Source organism: Plecotus auritus, assembly GCF_963455305.1.
Source record: "Plecotus auritus genome assembly, chromosome: 6".
Lineage (NCBI taxonomy): Eukaryota > Metazoa > Chordata > Mammalia > Chiroptera > Vespertilionidae > Plecotus > Plecotus auritus.
The window spans coordinates 177,100,470-177,119,289 of record NC_137773.1 but is presented as its reverse complement, the minus strand read 5'-3'; the positions used below and the strand labels follow the sequence as shown (position 1 = coordinate 177,119,289).

Below are 18,820 nucleotides of genomic sequence, written 5' to 3'. Positions count from 1 at the left end.
TGCTGGAGACACGCCTGGTGCATGTCAGCGGTTAGCGTTTGGCAGCTTCCTCAGCACTCCCTGACTCGGTGGACCTTTACTCCGCATCCCACTCTCCTGCTGCCTGTCGGAAGGATTGGATGGGCAGAGTATAGGTGGCGGTGGTTGGTCCTCCCCGTATGTTGTCCATTTAATTCCAGAGCACTGATTTTTCCGAAGTGTGCTCTGCCCTGGGAAAATGGACGCACGTTTCCCACAATGGGAATAACTAATTACTTCTTTTTTTACAGAAAAAGTTGGTGATTCAAGGAAAGCACATTGCAATGCATTACAGCAACCCCAGACCCAAGTTTGAAGATTGGCTTTGTAACAAGGTAAGGCTGTTTCTCCCACGTGACCCGGCTCCTTCGGGGTTTTAGTGTGTGTGTGTGTGTGTGTGTGTGTGTGTGTGTGTGTGTGTGTCCGTCCAAACAGGGAAACAGAAGTGCCGGTCACCGGTGTCCGTCATGGGGTGATTTTTGTGCTCTGTGACTTTCTTTGGTCCCCTGTTAGAGGACAGAATCCCTGGAACACTGGAGTGTTTTTATTTATTAAGACCCAGGTCTGAGCCCAGTGCTTTAGTTAGGGTTTCAGGTGTGTCTCACTTCACAGTTTCTTCAGATCCTGAGCTCTCAATTCCATGAACAGAAGTCCTGTGACCCGGCTCAGGGCTCAGGCTGTGTGAGTCCTGTCGGGGTCCAGTGCACCACTTTGAACTTGGGTGTTGCATCGACATTTTGAGTGGCTCAGCTCTGTTCTGGCTGCGTCCCGTGTCCACTCCTCTGTTGGCCTTCCCTGTGGACATGGAGTGGTCCGTGACGGGCGCTTCGATACCAGGGGGACGTTGGCCAGTGACTTCCCGTAGGTTTCTCAGTGAACTGAGACTTGCCTCCAACTTGATAAGAATGCAGTTTATTGCCAAAGACGCCAAGATGTGTTTTTCTTAGAAGAGTTCCCGTAGCCAAGCGTTCTCAGTGTGCAGGTTCATGCCCTTTGTCTCGGGTCCCTGGTATGGCTCGCTGCTGTTTACATTGCTGACTGGGACAAGCCCGTGGCCCTGCCAATCTAAACCCACGTGGTTCCTAGTAAGCCTGGCAATTAAGGTAAAACTTTTTTTTTTCCAGTGCTGCCTTAACAATTTCAGGAAAAGACTAAAATGCTTCCGATGTGGAGCGGACAAGTTTGGTAAGCCCGGGTTCAGCTGTTTGGAATATGCAGTAAGACCTGACTACTGGGTTGTCTGTGAACTTGAGGGAACGTATAGGTTTTAGGACATTTAAACAAGTAACTTGGATATTTTCCTGAAACCTTTACCGTAGGTTTAGTAGGTGCTGCTGGTGATAGCGGGTGCAGAGGGGCCTTCACTTCCCAGAGGAGTCTGCTTGCCTGGGTGCATTCTGCACCTGCCTTTCTTTAGCACAGGGGTCGGGTCAGCCCTCCACGTGCCCAGTCTGTGCATTTCACACTGATCATGTCCAAGTTCGTGAGGTTTTATTACAGCCACACATGGCTACAAAAGAAAACGACTTAACATTAAGGCTTTGGGGTGTGAATATATTTCGTTACTAACTGTGTGTTGGTGTGCTGTTCGCTTGTCTCCTGTTGCTGATCTCCCTCCTTCCCCCTGCAGACTCGGAGCAGGAAGTGCCCTCTGGAACCACCGAGTCGGTTCAGTCTGTGGACTACTACTGTGACAGTAAGTCAGCCTCACTGCTGGCCTCTGCGGCAGAGCTTGGCTTTCTGCTCTCCGACCCTTTGGTCATGCGCAGCAGCAGCTGCTGCAGGGTGTCCTGTAAAAGGTTGGTTTGGGGAATCCCCTCCATGTCAGGATGGAAGGCACACTGGGAACCTCCCCAAAGGGTGTGTGTGTGTGTGTGTGTGTGTGTGTGTGTGTGTGCCTGAACCTGCCTTGAAAAGCGCTGGCGGTGGAACGCATTTACACGTCATGTGTCTTATATGTCATATGTCTCCTCCGCCTCAGCAATCATTCTCCGGAACATCGCCCCGCACACGGTGGTGGACTCCATCATGACCGCGCTGTCCCCCTACGCGTCCTTGGCCGTCAACAACATCCGCCTCATCAAAGACAGGCAGACGCAGCAGAACAGGGGCTTCGCGTTCGTGCAGCTGTCTTCCGCCATGGTGAGGGGCTCGGGCTCTCCTTCGAAAAGAAGCTGAGCTCCAAGAGGCAAATGGGGTTCATCCCGTTGTGACACTAAATTGTGAGCCCAAAGTTCAGGACTCCCTGGTGACGCTGTGGCAGTGCTGTCACAGGCCGATCACTGGATGAGTGCTGGGAACCACGGCTGCCGGTGACGGCGGGGGGGCTGACGCGTAAGCCGCAGTGAGCCCTTCGGGCCTTGCTGTGGGTCGACTTCGCATTTCCTCCTCTAATAGCACGGCACCTCCCTGTCCTGGTGGAGAGGGAGGTGGTTTTTCTCAAGGTTTCACAGCCGCAGACAGTCATGAGCTACTGTTCCTTTTTTAAGAGAAGCTCTTTCCCACGCGGCGGGTGGTAGGGTGAGATTCTCAATCACACGACAGAGCGGGTTCTCTTCCCTCCTCCTTCAGGACGCTTCCCAGCTGCTGCAGGTCCTACAGAGTCTCCACCCGCCTTTGAAAATCGATGGCAAGACTATTGGGGTTGACTTCGCAAAAAGTGCCAGAAAGTGAGTGGCTTCATCATCCTTGTTTCAAGCTGCTGTCCGCGCACACTTGTCCGGGTGCTGTGCTGACGGGCCCCTCAGCTGGGTCTCCACGCTGGGCCGCTCCCTCCCCGGTCCCCCAGGCCGCCAGGGGGGCAGTTGTCTCCTCTCGGAGCTCGGTACCTTCTGGCCTCGGTCACCAGTTGCCAGAAAAATGGAGAGCAGGACACGGGCGGGCCGGGCAGTGGGTGAGTGCGCTGTGCGGGCTGCTTTAGGGCACGCCTGGCTGGAGAGACCCCTTCCTCCCGAGGTAGCATGCGCCATGGCTTCGTGTGGCCGGGGCCCCGCTGGCACGTAGGCCTCCCGTGTCTAGGGTCACTGCTCGTCCAGCAGACGCCCCGTTGGATGGCAGGTTACAACGTGGAACAGGGACACTTGCCCACTGAGCACTTGGCCCTGGAGACCCCTCCCCGTTCTGCAAGGTGGCCTTGCCGGCATCTGAGCCCTCCCACCAGGGCTGCAGGGAATCCCTGTGGCCGTGGCCTGTGGGGTGACGGGCGGGAGCATCCTGAGGGGGGATCACATGGCCGGATCGTTGTGTTTTAGAGACCTGGTCCTCCCCGATGGCAACCGGGTCAGCGCCTTCTCTGTGGCCAGCACAGCCATCGCTGCTGCCCAGTGGTCGTCCACCCAGGTACGGTGACCCTTCCCCGCAGTGCTTGCCTGAGAAGCTGTCGGACGCGTTCAGGGAACCCTTCCTCGCCTCTTCTTGGTGCCCACTGAGGTGGTCTGTTGTCGTTTTTGGTGGTTTGCAGTCTCAGAGTGGCGAAGGCGGCAGTGTCGACTACAGCTACCTGCAGCCCGGCCAGGACGGCTATGCGCAGTACACCCAGGTAGGTGGCAGCTTTGACCGATCCCCCTTCTGGTTCCAGAGGGTTCTGGGAACAGCAGCCTTAACGGTGGACTTCTCTTCAGTACTCGCAGGACTACCAACAGTTCTATCAGCAACAAGCTGGAGGGCTGGAACCTGATGCGGCATCTGCATCAGGTAGAAACTTCGTCTCCCTTTGCTCTTGGTTTGAGGAGAGGCACCTCCCTGCTCCAGCGACACCAAGGCTCCGAGTCCATTCCCCGCAGGCCGGGGGGCACGTTCGGGCTGTCACGGGGCTGGGAAGATTAGGGTGCTCGTGGTCACCAAGATCTGATCACAGCCTCAGAGAGCGTGGCGCGATGAGGGTTCATTCTTGGACTCCCCTCTATTGCCTGCTCTGTGTCCTGGGGAGTCGTGAGTGCCCACGCAGGGTCAGGGACAGAGTGACCCGGAGCCTGGTGCCCAGACATCCATCAGAGGGGTCACTGCTGGAAGCCTTTGCTTCAGTTTTGTTCCGGAATCAGAAAAGCCTTGGAGTTCAATCTTTTCTCAACTCCAGAGTAGAGATGGTTCTCTCCTCCTCTCTCTGTAGCCATCAACAGCAGGCTGACTTCGGTTTGTCTCATTCTAGCAGGGTCTGAAGTGGAAAGGCCATAGGTCAGGGCACGGATGGGAGCCGTTTATGAGATCTGACACACAGGCAGGGGCGGGCTGGGCATTGCAGGGAAGGCGCTCGGCTTGGAGTGCCGTGCTGGCTCTCCCTAACCCCGGTGCTTCCGTCACAGGCACAGCCGTGACCACCACCTCGGCGGCCGTGGTGTCCCAGAGCCCGCAGCTGTACAATCAGACCTCGAATCCACCCAGCTCTCCGGTAAGCCTGCCTCCCAGACGCAGCTCGCGCCTGTTGGGGCGACTTTGTTTTGCTGGCCGAGTATTATCCTTTCGCGCTGCGGGAGCCACCCCCCAACCTTACTTCTCTCTGTCTGATGGTATTAGGCACTAAAATAATGTGGGTGTGTGTTTTAATTGTAAGATTCCCAACAGCGTGTACTGGTGCTTTCTGCATGCTTCACTTAACGACCTTCAGGGAGAAAGTGGTAGCTCCGTGCGTCTGGCTCCAGGGCTGCCTTAGATAGAGCATTGCGTGTGTGTGTGCGTGTGCGTGTGTGTGTGCGTGTGTGTGCGTGTGTGTGTGTGTGTGCGTGTGCGTGTGTATGTGTGTGCGCGTGTGTGCGTGTGTGCGCGCGCAGCCCTTCCTCCTGGTGGCGGTGATTGCCTCCTAAGAGGCTGTACAGCTGAACTCATTGAAGCTGCTGTTCTTTGCAGACGGAGGAGGCACAGCCTAGCACCAGTGCAAGCACCCAGGCCCCTGCCGCCTCCCCGACGGGGGTAGTTCCTGGCACCAAATACGGTAAGCCAGCCATGGCTGTTGGCAGTTAAAGGTCCTGGCTGTTGCCCTTGGGGAGTGAGTTCCTCTCCCTTCGTGGATGTCGGCGGGACGTTGGGATGTGAGAGAAGAAGACCGCGTGGCTGCATCTCGGCGGCCTCGGACTTGAATGCAGCGGGTCTCCCTGCTGACTAGCTGCTGGTTTGCCTTTGCAGCGGTGCCGGACACGTCCACTTACCAGTACGATGAGTCCTCGGGCTATTACTATGACCCCACCACAGGGCTGTACTACGACCCCAACTCGCAGGTAACTGCACTGCTCTTGATCCCACTGGGCACGGCCCAGAGTCCTTTAGTCCCTGGTGAGGCATGAGATGAAGTGGTCCCTGCAAAGGAGCAGGTGACCCAGGTTCGCTTTAACGTCTCCACAGCCACCGAGCCGTGGCCTGCGGTGGCGGGTTCAGTCCCAGGTTGGGGCACTTGCGAGAAGCGGGCGATCGATGTAAGAGAGAAACATCGATCCATTGCCTCGCACCCCTACTGGAAATGGAGCCCGCCACCTTGGCCTATGGGACGGTGCTCTAACCCACTGAGCGACCTGGCCGGGGCTCACGGATTTAAGTTTTTCATTTATAGGTTAGAAAACTGTTGAGGTATAATACACACACATAGAAATGCACAAAACTGCAGTGTGCCATTCTGAATGTTTACACTCACACACCGACCAGCACTGAGAGGAGAGAACAGCCCTAGCACGTGGCAAGACTGCCTGCCCCGCCGGTCAGGACCACCCTCTCTAACTGCCGTCTGACTTCTGACCATGGTTTCTTTTGCCAAGTAACATTTATAGGTGGCTCTTAACCTTTCTGTAAAGTCCCAGCTAGAGCCCCAGCTGGTTTGGCTCAGTGGATAGAGCATCAGCCTGTGGACTGAAGGGTCCCAGGTTCGATTCCGGTCGAGGGTACATGCCCGGTTTGCGGGCTCAATCCCCAATGGGGGATGTGCAGGAGGCAGCTGATCAGTGATTCTCTCTCATCATTGATGTTTCTGTCTCTCCCTCTCCCCTGCTCTCTGAGATCAATAAAAAATATATTTTTTAAAAAGAAGACCCAGATAGAAGTTTTTAATTGTGTTTTTTCCATATCTTCTTTTCTTAATTGAGATAAAATTCACCATTTTAACCATCGCAACTGTACAGTTCATTGGTGGTGCGTGTACTCAGTGTGTCTCAGTGTCGTCAGCCATCACCACCGGCTGACCCACAACATTTCCATCGTCGCATGGCAGCCCTGTGCCCGCTAGGCAGCCACTTCCTAGTCCAGCCGTGGGCAAACTACGGCCCGCGGGCCGGATCAGCCCGTTTGGCTGTTCTATCCGGCCCGCAGAGCCGAAAGAGCGGAGGGTTCTCTTGCTCTCCCCTCCGCTCCTTTACTTTGAATTTATATTAGTTCACACAAACACTCCATCCATGCTTTTGTTCCGGCCCTCTGGTCCAGCTTAAGAACCCATTGTGGCCCTCGAGTCAAAAAGTTTGCCCACCCCTGCCCTAGTCCCGCGCCCCGGTAGCCTGCCTGCTCCTGCCTCTGGGTTTGCCGGGTCTCCGCATCTCAGACAAACGGGATCACATGTGACCTGCTGTGTCAGCGGCTTTTCTTAGCATCTCCGCATTCTCGAGGGGAGAAGTTGGCGGGGTTGTGGAGTGGCGTTTTATTTTGGGTGGAGTATGTGATTTTTAAAGAGGAAAAGCAGCTTGAACACTCCATAAATAAAACGGTACGATCAGGAGCCGGAGCAGAGAATACAAGAGGAGTGCTTTTAACAGGAACTCGCATGGAGAGCCTGCGGTGTCCGAGAGGGAAGTGTAAGGCTGAGGGTGCCGAGCGGGCCGAGTCTGCGGGCTGCTCCACCTCTCTGAATTCTGACCCCTCCCTGGGCCGCTCTCCTTGCTGGACACAGAAAGTGTGGCCTGTGTCTGACCCCCCCACTTCCCAGCAAGACACAGAACAGACCCTGCCCGGGGCCCCGTTAGCAGTAGAGTGACGGACGAGGGACACGGAGGAGAGAGGTGCCACCTCTGCGGGGCAACTCGTCCTTCCCACGGTCCAGACCCAGGCCCTTCACCTGCCGCCGCCTTCCGGGCACCGAGCTGGTGTCTGCAGCCCCGTGGCTGGTGGCCTCGGTGTCCGGGTGCTGCACGTTGGAACCCCATGGTAGCTCTTAGCTGGTTGCCACGGTGTGTCCGGCCTCTTGGTCGGTGTCAGCGGTCTGTGGAAAGGAGTCGGGGTTAAATGAATGGGAACTAGACTTGAAAAGAAACCACATTATACGTTCGCTCAAGACGTTCCACACTTTCGCTGGCTGGTTCACCGTCCTCGCCCGCCACGGCATGCAGCTCCCCAGTGGGCAGGCGGTGTGACCTCCGCAACACGTTCTATGTTTTTCTGAAAAAATAACTTTGCTGTGTCTTTTGACAAACGATTTAAGTTAGTTGTTTGACAACAGAGCGTCTGCACTAACGTGTCTGTTTCTAGTACTACTACAACTCCCTAACGCAGCAGTACCTGTACTGGGACGGGGAGAAGGAGACGTACGTGCCGGCCGCCGAGTCCGGCTCCCACCAGCAGGCGGGCCTGCCTCCTGCCAAGGAGGGGAAGGAGAAGAAGGAGAAGCCCAAGAGCAAGACGGCCCAGCAGGTGAGGCGCCGCCGGTGCCCGCCGCGCCGGGCGCGATGTCCTGGGTTTTTTTTGGCTGTGGCGTTTATGTCAGCTTCCTTTGGATTCTTTTTTCCTTTAATTTTACTTGTTGATTTTTAGAGGGGGGGGGGGGCCTCTGTTTGTTGTACCACCTACTTACACACTCATTGGCTGCCTCCTGCACGTGCCCTGACCGGGCATCACACCTGCAGCCCTGCGTATTGGGACGGCGCCCTAGCCAGCCGAGCTGCCCGGCGGGGCGAGCGTCCTGCAGTGCCTCAGTGGTGCCCGCAGTGCCTGTCAGTTTGCCTGGGCGCTGGGCACCGGGGGCTCAGGCTGCGGAGCAGTATTCGTGTGGTGGCCCCGGAGGGGTTGTCGTTAGAAGTAGGAGCAAAGCGGTTTTGTTCAGAGCACGTGGTTGAGATAAGACCCTGGTGCAGCGTGTTCTGAGTGTCCCGGCCTGAATGTTTCTTCCTGGTGGGGGGGACATTAGATCGCCAAGGACATGGAACGCTGGGCGAAGAGTCTAAATAAGCAGAAAGAGAACTTCAAAAACAGCTTTCAGCCCGTCAATTCCTCGCGAGAAGAGGAGAGGCGGGAGAGCGCCGCGGCCGACGCGGGCTTCGCTCTCTTCGAGAAGAAGGTGAGGGCGGCGGGGAGGGCGGGCGTGGCGCTGGGCGCTGGGCGCCTCGGACATGGCTAATGCCCGCTGCGTCCCCAGGGCGCCTTGGCCGAGAGGCAGCAGCTCATCCCTGAACTGGTGCGGAATGGAGACGAGGAGAACCCCCTGAAGGTAAGGCGCTCGCGGGGTTTAAAGACCGAGTCTGTGGTCCGTGTCTCGCTCCGAAGCGCGCCGTCTCTCGGCTGCTGTGACTTGTGCTTCACGCGGATGGGGGACGTGGTCGCTGGGAGGGTGTGTGGCGGCGTCTGCACGGACTCGTGCTCGGGGCTCGGTGTTCCCTGAGGGAGCAGGCGTGATGGGGCAGGAAGGAGGCCTGGGTTTCTAAGCTCAGCTCATTGCCTTTTATAGCATTTGTAAACAGTAGTAGGTGTGGGAAGAAAGCTAAGAAGAAATGTGTGTGTGGTTGAGCCTCACACGGGGCTATTGTCCCCATTGATTTCTAGAGAGAGTGAAAGGGAGGGAGGGGGGGCGAGAAGCATAGCTGTGAGGCTCCCATCGATTGGTTGCCTCCGTGCACACATCCGGGCTGGGGATTGAACCTGTGACCCTTCAGAGCGCAGGCTGGAGCTCTAACCATTCAGCAACACCAGCCGGAGCAAGAAACGTCTTTTACTTGCTAGATAACTGGTCTGTGTGGGCTGTTTCTCTGGTCTGTTGTGTTTGGGGTTTTCCTGGACCATCCGTGGTCTGAAGACAGCCATCTGGGGACTTTTCTTGGCCCCCCATGGTCAGTACCGGAAGGCTGTCCCCAGCACTCGGGACCTGGCTCCGTGTGGCTGGGTGCAGCGTGGTTGATTAAGGAGTGGCGCAGAGCCGTGGGTTATGCGTTACTGCCTCCAGGAACTAGCTGTACTCGCTGCCATTGTCCATTGCCAACGACCCTCCTCCTCTTGTCCGCAGAGGGGCCTGGTGGCCGCTTACAGTGGTGACAGTGACAATGAAGAGGAGTTGGTGGAGAGACTGGAGAGTGAGGAGGAGAAGCTGGCCGACTGGAAGAAGATGGCCTGCCTGCTCTGCCGGCGCCAGTTCCCAAACAAAGACGCGCTGGTCCGGCACCAGCAGCTCTCAGACCTGCACAAGGTGCCCGCTCCTCCCCGCTCGGGGGCGGGGGGGGCGGGGGGGCGGCCGGGCGCTGGGGGGCCTGGCTGGGAAAGCGCAGTGGATGCCCACAATGCGTGACGGCCTTTTTTTATATTTTTTCTTTATTGCGAAGGGGCAGAGAGAGAGAAACATCAGTGATTAGAGAGAATCATGGATCGGCTGCCTCCTGCACGCCCCCTACTGGGGATCGAGCCCACAACCTGGGCATGTGCCCTTGACCGGAATCGAACCTGGGACCCTTCAGTCCGCAGGCTGATGCTCGATCCACTGAGCCACACCAGCCAGGGCTGTGATTGCCTTTTAGAGGCTGTTCCTGGTCACGGGCAGCTGCAGGCACTGCGGGGCCCCTTTGGATCCCTGCAACGAAGCGAGTTGTGAGCTTCTTGCTGGCAGGGGTCTCGCCTTCAGTTCGTAAAAATCAGCACCTGAAGCGCAGTGACACGGGGTCCACGGCCGGCCTCAGAGTGAGAGGGAAGGAGCAGGGGTCCCGTGCACGTAGAACACAGCAGACATGGATGATGGTTCACATGAGGATGGTCTGCATTCTTAACTGTCACATCTCTTCTCTAGCAAAACATGGACATCTACCGGCGGTCCAGACTGAGCGAGCAGGAGCTGGAGGCCCTGGAGCTGAGGGAGAGAGAGGTGAGCGGGGCGTGTGCCACTGGAGAGAAGGTCTGGGGGTCTCTGCCTTTAGCTTTCGTTGCTAGCACTTGGTTCCAGGTCCCAGGGGAAAGGTAGGGTAGGTAATCACACACTTACCGGCCACTGTGGCTCGTGTAGACTGGACCCAGGCCACATGTGCTTTGCCAGCCTTTATGGTCCCTTCGGGACGGTGCACTGACAGGAGGTGCCCTGAGGACTGCTCTCGCGTCCTGAATGCCAAGTACTTGCAGGGGAAGGACCCGGGTTTGAGGAAGGAGCAGGAGGTTCTCTCCGGCCTGGCCAGGGGAGCCTGCCTGGGCAATGCTGAGGCTTCAGATTAGGCCCAGGAGGCAGCAGGGCCTGGCCTAAGTGATTGCAGGGATGTGCAGGAAGCAGTGGGTGGGGCTCAGGGGAAGGCAGGAGAAAGCCTGTGCAGCCAGCCATGGGCAGGGAGAATGGAAGCCTGTAGATTAGAAATGAACCCGTGGGCCCTGGCTGGTTTGGTTCAGTGGATAGAGCGACGGCCTGCGGACTGAAGGGTCCCAGGTTCGATTCTGGTCAAGGGCACAGGCCTGGGTTGCAGACTCAATCCCCAGTAGGGGGCGTGCAGGAGGCAGCCGATCGATGATTCTCATCATTGATGTTTCTCTCTCCCTCTCTGAAATCAATAAAAATACATTAAAAAAGAAATAAAGAAATGAACCAGTGGGCAAGTTCCTTGAAGTTCCCTCCGCAAGTAATTGGGAGGGTCTGTAGCTAGGGGCTTGTTTTCTGTTTTGTTTTCCTGTTTTTCCCACTGTTTATGGTGCCAGCTCCCCAGGGACGGCCTACGGGTCTCTGGCCCGGGGGTGGGGCTGTCCCAGTGCCGAGGGGAGAGCATAGCTCTGCCCCCCTCCTCCTCCTCCCCCTCCTCCTCCTCCTCCTCCTCCTCCTCCTCCTCCTCCTCCTCCTCCAGGACCGTGGCTCATAACAAGCCTGCTCGTTGGGGACATAGCTCTCTGCAGGCCCCGCAGTTTATTTGCCACCTGCCATTCAGATGCGGCCCAGGGCCCAGCGCAGTGAGGGGCACAGCGCTGTTTCTCAGGCCACTTGAGAGGCCCTGGAGTGTGGCTGCCGGAGGCTGAGCCTGGTGTCCCGAGCCGTGTTTGTTCTCGCGCAGATGAAGTACCGGGACCGCGCCGCTGAGAGACGGGAGAAGTACGGCATCCCCGAGCCGCCAGAGCCCAAGCGCAAGAAGCAGCTGGATGCGGGCACCGTGTATGTGTCGTGAGCACGTCCCGCCTCCTCGGCTGGGGCTCGAGCCCTTTAAGTAACTCTGTGTTTGCCGCTGGCAGGAATTACGAGCAGCCCACCAAAGACGGCATCGACCACAGTAACATTGGCAACAAGATGCTGCAGGCCATGGGCTGGCGGGAAGGCTCGGGCCTGGGAAGGAAGTGTCAAGGCATCACAGCCCCCATCGAGGTGAGCCTGGGCCGGGGCCGGGCCTGGGACCGGGCAGTGACCTGACACAAAGCGGCCGTCTCCCCACGAGGGGGTCCTGCGCCCTGCGCCCCCCTGACTCGGCCTCTGCCGGGATGTCAGTGGGAGGAATGCTCGCGTTTCCCGGGTCTTTGGTGCCGTAGGGTAGACCTGATTTCTCCTGAGGACTGTATGTCTGTCCTTGCTTACAAACAAACCCTTAGCACCAGCGCAGACCCATTAGCCACCGCTGGGTTATTGAAAGGTATCGTGCTTTCATTTCTTTCTAGGTGGTTTTGGTTAGGCATAAAGCAAACTAAAACGCACTAGGATTTTTGTCCACGAGAAGAAATCCTTTAGCTGGAGCTGAGGTTGAGGTTCAGTCCCAGGATCAGGGCACCACCGCTGGCCTTCTAGACAAGACCCTGCAGTCACCGCTCCCTCCCCACCTGCGCCACCGCCTAGGTCACACCTTCCAGGCCGGGTCTGCAGGGAGCTTTGCTGGCGCCAGGCCGCCCTGCCGCGGTCTGAGCCCATAATTACCAGGCCTGCCCGGCTTCGGTCGTGCTTGGGGCCTAGTTTCCGGCGCCAATGCTTGCTCAGCAGGCACTGGGCGTGGGGGCGGGGGCGGGGGCGGCTCGGTCTGCCTGTGGCCTTGGCCCATTTTATTCCCTCAGTCCCTATACCTGCACCAGGTCTCCAGTGCAGAAGTCCTGGTCTCCGCGCCTGGTGGTGGTCCTGCTGGGTAGGGAGTGGGCCTGACGGCGTGGAGCGGCCCATCGCCTGCCAGCCGCTGACAGCCGTTTTGTGTCCCCAGGCTCAAGTCCGGCTGAAAGGAGCTGGCCTCGGGGCCAAGGGCAGCGCATATGGACTGTCGGGTGCGGATTCCTACAAGGACGCTGTCCGCAAGGCCATGTTTGCCCGGTTCACGGAGATGGAGTGAGGCTCCGAGAGGAGAGCGCGGAGCTCCGAGGGCACGGGTGGGCCATGGCCCGGTTCCCTCTCCTGTCGCTAAGGGCACGCCTTGCGCCGTTCCCCCTCCCCGGAGCCCCTCTGGGTTGTGGGTGAATGGCCTTCCTCGTTCCTGCCGGGGGGCTTGTGAGCGGGCGAGGGACTGGTCTTTTATACTTCCGTGTACATAGTGTAACGTACCGTTTTACATGTGTAGCCTGCGTGTGGTCCGCCAGCCCCTTTCCCAGGGGCGTGGAGCTGCCCTCGGTGGTGTGCGACACCAGAGCCGCCTCGTTCTTTGTTGTGTTTTTTCTTGGCAAAGCCTGTGTATATTTGTATATTAAACATTTGTACAGAATTTTGGAAGATTTTCAGTCTAGTTGCCAAATCTGGCTTCTTTACAAAAGAAATACCTTGAAAAATGAGTGGCGGTGTCTTTATTCCTGGGAGACGGGGAGGGGAAGCATGTCAGCCCATCGGGCCTGGTGGTGACGTCCGTTACTTGGAGGGGCTGTTTTAGCTGTTTCCCACGCTCTGGCCCTGCTTGGATGGTTTTTCCCCGTTACAGCTTACATTCAGTATTACTGTATTTTACTTATTTTTAAAATACATTTTATTGTTTTCAGAGAGGAAGGGAGAGAGAGAGAGAAACATCAGTGATGAGAGAGATCATTGATCGGCTGCCTCCTACACGCCCCACACTGGGGATGGAGCCCGCAAGCTGGGCATGTGCCTGTGACCAGAATGGAACCTGGGACCCTTCAGTCCGCAGGCCCAACGCTCTATCCACTGAGCCAAACCAGCCAGGGCCAATATTACTATATTTTAAAAATTGATTTTAGAAGGGGGAGCAAGAGTGGAACATCGATATGAGAAACATCAGTGAGTCGCCTCCTGTACACGCCTGATGGGATCGAACCTGCGACCCCAGCCGAGCCACACCGGCCAGACCAACATTCGGTATTTGTGTTAGTTTCAGGTGTACAGCATAGTGGGCAGGTGATCATATACTTGACAGTTTCCGGTTCAGATTTTAGTTTTAAAACTCCATGGAAATGCAGTCGACTGAGTTAGCTCTCCCACATCCGGCCCTGAAGACCAGCGAGTGTGCACACTTGTGCTTCTCCAGGCTTCAGATTCGGGGGGCGGGGGGGGGTCGTGTCAGCCCTGCAGGCCGTGACAGGTGACGCCTGGCCGGCCCCTCCCTCTGCAGCCTCCGCTGTGCACCGAAACTGCTGCGGAGCGCAGGGACCATGCAGTTTCCATCCTAAATGCCGCCATCCCCTCATTTCCCTAGCCAGACCAGAGAGGGGAGATGGTGATGGGGTGCCACATGTGACGTGGTAGATGGGGTGGGGGACTTGTTCGGAAGCCAGAACTCCATGGCTGTGGATGGTCACCTTTTCCCAGTTTCAGGCAGGAATGAAGGTGCTCAGGAGAGCACCAGCCCTCCCCTCCCCCGCCTCCCAGGTGCCTTGGGGGGATTGAGCCCCACTTTGCTAGGCAGATGTGGAGGCACATGCAGAAGCCCCGAGTCTGGGCTTCACAAGTGAGGGTCCAGCCTACATAGGGATCCCCGTCTTTCCAGGTCAGCCCTGGGGAGAGGCCAGCCCCCCGGAGCCCTTGAGCAGCAGGGGAGCCCCCTGCACCTGAGTGAGTCAGGCAGCTGTGAGACACCTGACAGCCGCCCGGGAGGCTCGGCCAGTGCGCGCAGGGATGTGCCTCGTCAGCAAAGGCCCAGGGGAGCCTCTTCCCCGGGAGCCCAGGGGACCAGGCCTCGCAGCCTCCGCAGTCAAACCGCTGCTCCACGCCGGGAGGGGCCTCTGAACCCGCCCCCCCTGCCTGAGCCGCAGCCCCTTTCCCGGGTCCCAGGCCCCGTGGACTCAGCCACAGTGTCTGTCCGCAGGGGCTTCCCACAGACATGGGTCGTGTCTGTCCCTCGGGGAGGCCGCAGGCCCCTCTTCTGCCTCCGCCTGCTCCTCAGCCACTGTCACCAGCATGCACAGCCACGTGCCTGCGGCCCTCACCTCGCACCTGAACCAGTGCCCTGCTCCCCGAGGCGGGCCTGGCCCAAGTCTGCTGTGAGACCATCTTCCCGAGATCCCGCTGTGCCCCGTGGCTCACACCCTGAGGCCCTGAAGCCAAAGCCCCAAGGGCCAGCCATCCCCCAGCAGCTCATCAAGGTCTGCTCCAGCCCCACGCCCAGGAGGGGTGGGCGGTGTCCCGCCATGCCCTGTCCTGCCCCACCCCGCCCCGCCCTGCCCTCGGACCCCTGCTCAGACTCCGCATCAGGGCAACCCACGTCCCGAAGGTCGTCTGCTGAACTAGCGGGAACCCCCAGGGGTTCCAAGCCCGGCCTCCCCTTGACTGCGACAGCTGCCGCCAGTGCAGGCTTTGAGGGCCGTCCAGGAGCAGCTGCCGTGGCCACGCATCAAACGAGTTTCAAAGCCCAGATGAGCAGCCAGGCCTGAGCTAAGCTCCCCCGGCACGCAGTCTGGCTGGGGGGTCTCAAGGGCACCGGAGCCCAGCCACCAGCCACCCCGGTTCCCGAGGGGTGAATGCCCTCAGAGACAGGTGGGGTGTGCCTGGGGGGGTGGCGTTGTGGGGGAGATTGCCCAGACGGGACCCTGGAGGAGGGGGCTGTGTTGCTAGTGACCACCAGGTGGCAGCACTCCATCATCTATCAGGCAAGGCTGGTGCAGGTGGGGGTGGGAGGGCTCTCACCCAGTCCCAGGTGCCGAGGGTCCCAGGGTCTTTGGGATTCAGGGAAACCTGGCTGGAACTCAGCCTGGAAGCTCCGTGTGGGGCTGGCCCTGCATGTTCCTGACAGTCCTACCCCAGGGACCCCCCTGGCTGGAAGGGGTAGCTGTTGCTCAGCTGAGGAGCCAGAGCCAGGCCCACACTAAGTGCTTCAGTCTCTTAACAGTTCTTCCCAAGCCAGGGAGGCCGCTTCTGCAGTCCAGTCGATAAAAGGCATTTCTGCCCCTCACACTCCTTCGCCCTCTGCCTCATGGTTGACTCACAGACACTCCCCTGGCAGGGCCCACAGCTGACCCACAACCTCTGTCTCTACAGCCCAGCGAGTGGGGGCTGAGCTGCCAGGGCTCTCAGATGGAGACAGGGGGTGCCCACAGCTCTCACCCAGCCTCCTGAAACAGGAGCGGCAGGGGGGGGACGTCCAACAGGAGGGTCAAGCCAGGAGCACCGCCCCCATCCCACTTAGTCCCTGCACCACTTCCATCTGGTTTATCTTTTTAATATATTTTTATTGATTTCAGAGAAGAAGGGAGAGAGAGAGGGAAGCATCAGTGATGAGAGAGAATCATGGATCGGCTGCCTCCTGCACGGCCCCCACTTGGGATCGAGCCTGCAACCCGGGCCTGTGCCCTGACCGGGAATCCAACCATGACCTCCTGGTTCATAGGTCGACACTCAACCACGGAGCCACACCAGCCTGGCCATCTGGTTTAAAAAGGAAACTGAGGCTCAGAGAAGAGCAGATGCTGGAGGCTTCCAGGTTGGGAAGTGCTGAGCCTGGTTCTGCCCCAGATGTGCCGCCCCCCCCCCCCCCCATCTGGCCCGGAGCCAAAGGGCGTCACCCGGTGAAGATGGGCCCCTGGCTGCAGGCACAGGGTCCGGCTCCAGCTTCGGGCCAGACGTGCTCCAGCGGCTGTGTTGAGGATGGAGTGAGCGCAGCCCTGGTATGCCCACCCCCCACCCCGATGCCCCGGGGAGAGAGAAGACAGGCAGGGAGAGGCAGGAAAAAAGACAACTGCAGACAAAGCAAGGCCGAGAGGATGCTGGGAAGCGGAGCGGAAAGGTCTGAGGCTGCTGGGGGTGGGAGGAGGCTGTGGGGACAAGATAACGCAGGGTGGGGGCTGCTGGGTCTGGGGGAGTCGGATCTGCTCCACCCCCTGGCTGCCGCCAGATAAGAGGGCCTACGACAGCCAAGGAGCAGCGGTGAATTGTGCACGCTGATGGGCAGGCCAGGCTGCAGCAGGCTGAGGGGAGGAAGGAGGAACCAGCAGCCCTGGCCAGGACCCCTGCCCGCTTTCCTGCCCACTGAGGCCCCAGAGCTGATGCACACAGGCCGGGCCCCAGCTCCAGGCAGGTCCCACCCCCCCAGGTCTGGCTGGACAGAGCTGTTGGAGAATGATTCAGGGATGTAATTGTGTCCCCCAGCACCCCTTTACCTGGGCCCTGGGGTGGGGCAGAGGCGGGGTTCAGTGCCCCAGGATGCCCTGTCAAGATGTGTGGGCCCAACAGGCAAGGTTGGGCTCGATCCTGACTCGTGGGGGCTCCGTCCTCCTTGGCTGGGCCGAGGGGCGGCCCTCTGCACTCACAGGCACACGCATGCACGCACAGGCCTGCAAGTCATCCGCGCGGCAGGCGTGTCTCCCAGCACCTAGGGGAGGTGTGTGCTGAGGTAGGACACGCAGATGCCTGCAGACCCGACCTCCCCACCCCGCCCCATGGGTGAGCCAACCGTGCAAGCTCCTGAATACCCTCCCGACTGCCCACCCGCACAGGGCAGAGCAGGTGGGGCCATGAGCGCTCACCTGTGCGCACTGCGCCCTGCGGCCCAGGGGAGGAAGCCAGCTGCCAGCTGGGAAGGGGAAGGGCCGCAGGGCGCACACGCAGGCTCACGCACGCAATCACTCGGGCTCCCTCCTTCCCCGGAGGCGGATCTTGGGGTTCCACCCCCACCAGGCTCCTGGGCTCCAGGCTCGGGGCCCACTGCTCAGCTCTAGGGTCCACAGGCAGGGCGGGAGGCAGGGAGGCCGAGGAGGGCGTGTGCTTCCGAAGTGGTTGGCTCAGCTCAGAGCCTTCCCTTCCAACACCTGCAGCCACGCTGGTGGGGAGGGAAGGAGCAGCCCCCATACAGATGGGTAAACTGAGGCTCCGAGGTGGGCAGCAGCCAGCCCTGGCTGCCAGTGTCCATCAGCAGCTCATGGGCACCAGGGCGCCCGCCTCTGCCTCGCCATTTCCCCGGGTGGGGTCTTATCCCACCAAGACGGGCTCTGCCATCTCCCCCGACTGGGATGGACTGGCATCTCCGAGGGCTGGTGGGCTCTGCCTCCTCCCCGGACTAGGCACCGGACTAGGTACCGCAGCACGGCGTGGCTGGGCCTCTAGACCAGCCCCTGGCTGCGCGGCTCCGGCCCCTCCAGCCTCACGCGAAGCCTGAGCAGCCGCCGGCCCCCCCACACGCGTTCTGGTTCTCATTAATGTAAATGAAGTCTGCTGCAGCGCCCTAATGGAAAGCGTTCCTGGAATTTGACTGTGCACACGTGGTGGGGGCACCCTGAGATTAACTCCTGTGCAGCCGACGGAGACCGCAGGCCGCAGTGCCCGCGCCGGGGCTGGGGTGGGGCTGTCAGCACCCCTCCCGGCACGGTCCCCCGAGGACAGCGACACCGCGGGTGCCGAGCGTCACCCATGCGGTACCCTCGGCCGCCTGGGACCAGCTGTGGGTCCAGAGGGTTCTCAGAGCCCGAGGAGGCTGGCCTCGACCGGAAATGGGGAGGCCTGGAAGGGCCTTGATCAGGGAGGGGCCCAGCCAAACCCCGAGGGGCTGGGGGGCTGGGGGCGCAGCCAACAGGCAGGCTGTCCCGCATCTGGCTCTGTCCTGGTTGGAGGGGGACCCCGGCAGCAGAACCTCTTTGAACTTCCCACCCTGTGGGGAGAAGGTCCGGCCTCTAGGATGCACCCCCCTCTCTCCCGCCCACCTCACCCCCGAGGTAGATCTGCCAGGACAATTAGCTTCACAACTCTGGGGGGGAAGAGGGGGAGCTGGTGACCCAGAGTGGAGGCCCAGAGCTGGGTGGTGTGGGGATGGGCGAGGGGCCCGGGCTGGGAGCCCGCAGTGCCCGCCTGCCCGCCCCCCCGCCCCCATCTGGATGCTTGTTCTGGCGCAGCCCTGGGCCCGCGGAGCCCCTCTGCTGCCTCGGGGGTTTCTGCCTTTCGGGGAGGCCAGGGACTTGGGCTCCACCGGCGGCAGCCCGTCTAGGGTTTCAGTGTCTCCCAGGTGCGCTCGGCTCCGTCTGCAGGAGGCCTGGGGATGTGGTGGTGGGGGGGGTGACGCGGGGAGGGGGGGCTCAGGAAGGGGAAGGAGGCCAGAGGGGGGCTCAGGGAGGGAAAGGGGGCTCCAAGGGGGCGGCGGGGGAAGGCAGGGGCTCTGGGAGGGGCAGGGCTCCGGAGGGGTGGAGGAGAGGCACCGGGCGGGACAGGCTCCCCTGGGGACAATAGGCTGACAGCCTCCTCCCACCCACACCTGCCAGGCGGGCTGGGGGAGGGGACTGACCCACTTAGCCGCCTTCCTCCCGGGCTGTGCTAATGAGGCAGCCTTCCCCGGGCTGTGCCTGA

The 18,820-nt window shown here is 59.8% G+C and overlaps 1 protein-coding gene across 1 annotated transcript in view; it reads left to right on the top strand.

The window, feature by feature from the left end:
- RBM5 (RNA binding motif protein 5) overlaps positions 1-12,828 on the top strand; it is a 23,976-nt gene extending 11,148 nt beyond the window's left edge. The window contains exons 7-25 of the mRNA XM_080672400.1: positions 270-353; positions 1,143-1,203; positions 1,649-1,714; positions 2,000-2,160; positions 2,590-2,687; positions 3,270-3,357; positions 3,479-3,556; positions 3,639-3,711; positions 4,320-4,405; positions 4,861-4,945; positions 5,137-5,228; positions 7,453-7,614; positions 8,108-8,257; positions 8,336-8,407; positions 9,197-9,376; positions 9,968-10,042; positions 11,202-11,299; positions 11,377-11,506; positions 12,321-12,828. Of these exons, the coding sequence (XP_080528526.1) occupies positions 270-353; positions 1,143-1,203; positions 1,649-1,714; positions 2,000-2,160; positions 2,590-2,687; positions 3,270-3,357; positions 3,479-3,556; positions 3,639-3,711; positions 4,320-4,405; positions 4,861-4,945; positions 5,137-5,228; positions 7,453-7,614; positions 8,108-8,257; positions 8,336-8,407; positions 9,197-9,376; positions 9,968-10,042; positions 11,202-11,299; positions 11,377-11,506; positions 12,321-12,446 (1,965 nt within the window). The 3' untranslated portion in view covers positions 12,447-12,828. The remainder of the gene's footprint in view (positions 1-269; positions 354-1,142; positions 1,204-1,648; positions 1,715-1,999; positions 2,161-2,589; positions 2,688-3,269; positions 3,358-3,478; positions 3,557-3,638; positions 3,712-4,319; positions 4,406-4,860; positions 4,946-5,136; positions 5,229-7,452; positions 7,615-8,107; positions 8,258-8,335; positions 8,408-9,196; positions 9,377-9,967; positions 10,043-11,201; positions 11,300-11,376; positions 11,507-12,320) is intronic.
- The last annotated feature ends 5,992 nt before the right edge of the window (positions 12,829-18,820 follow it).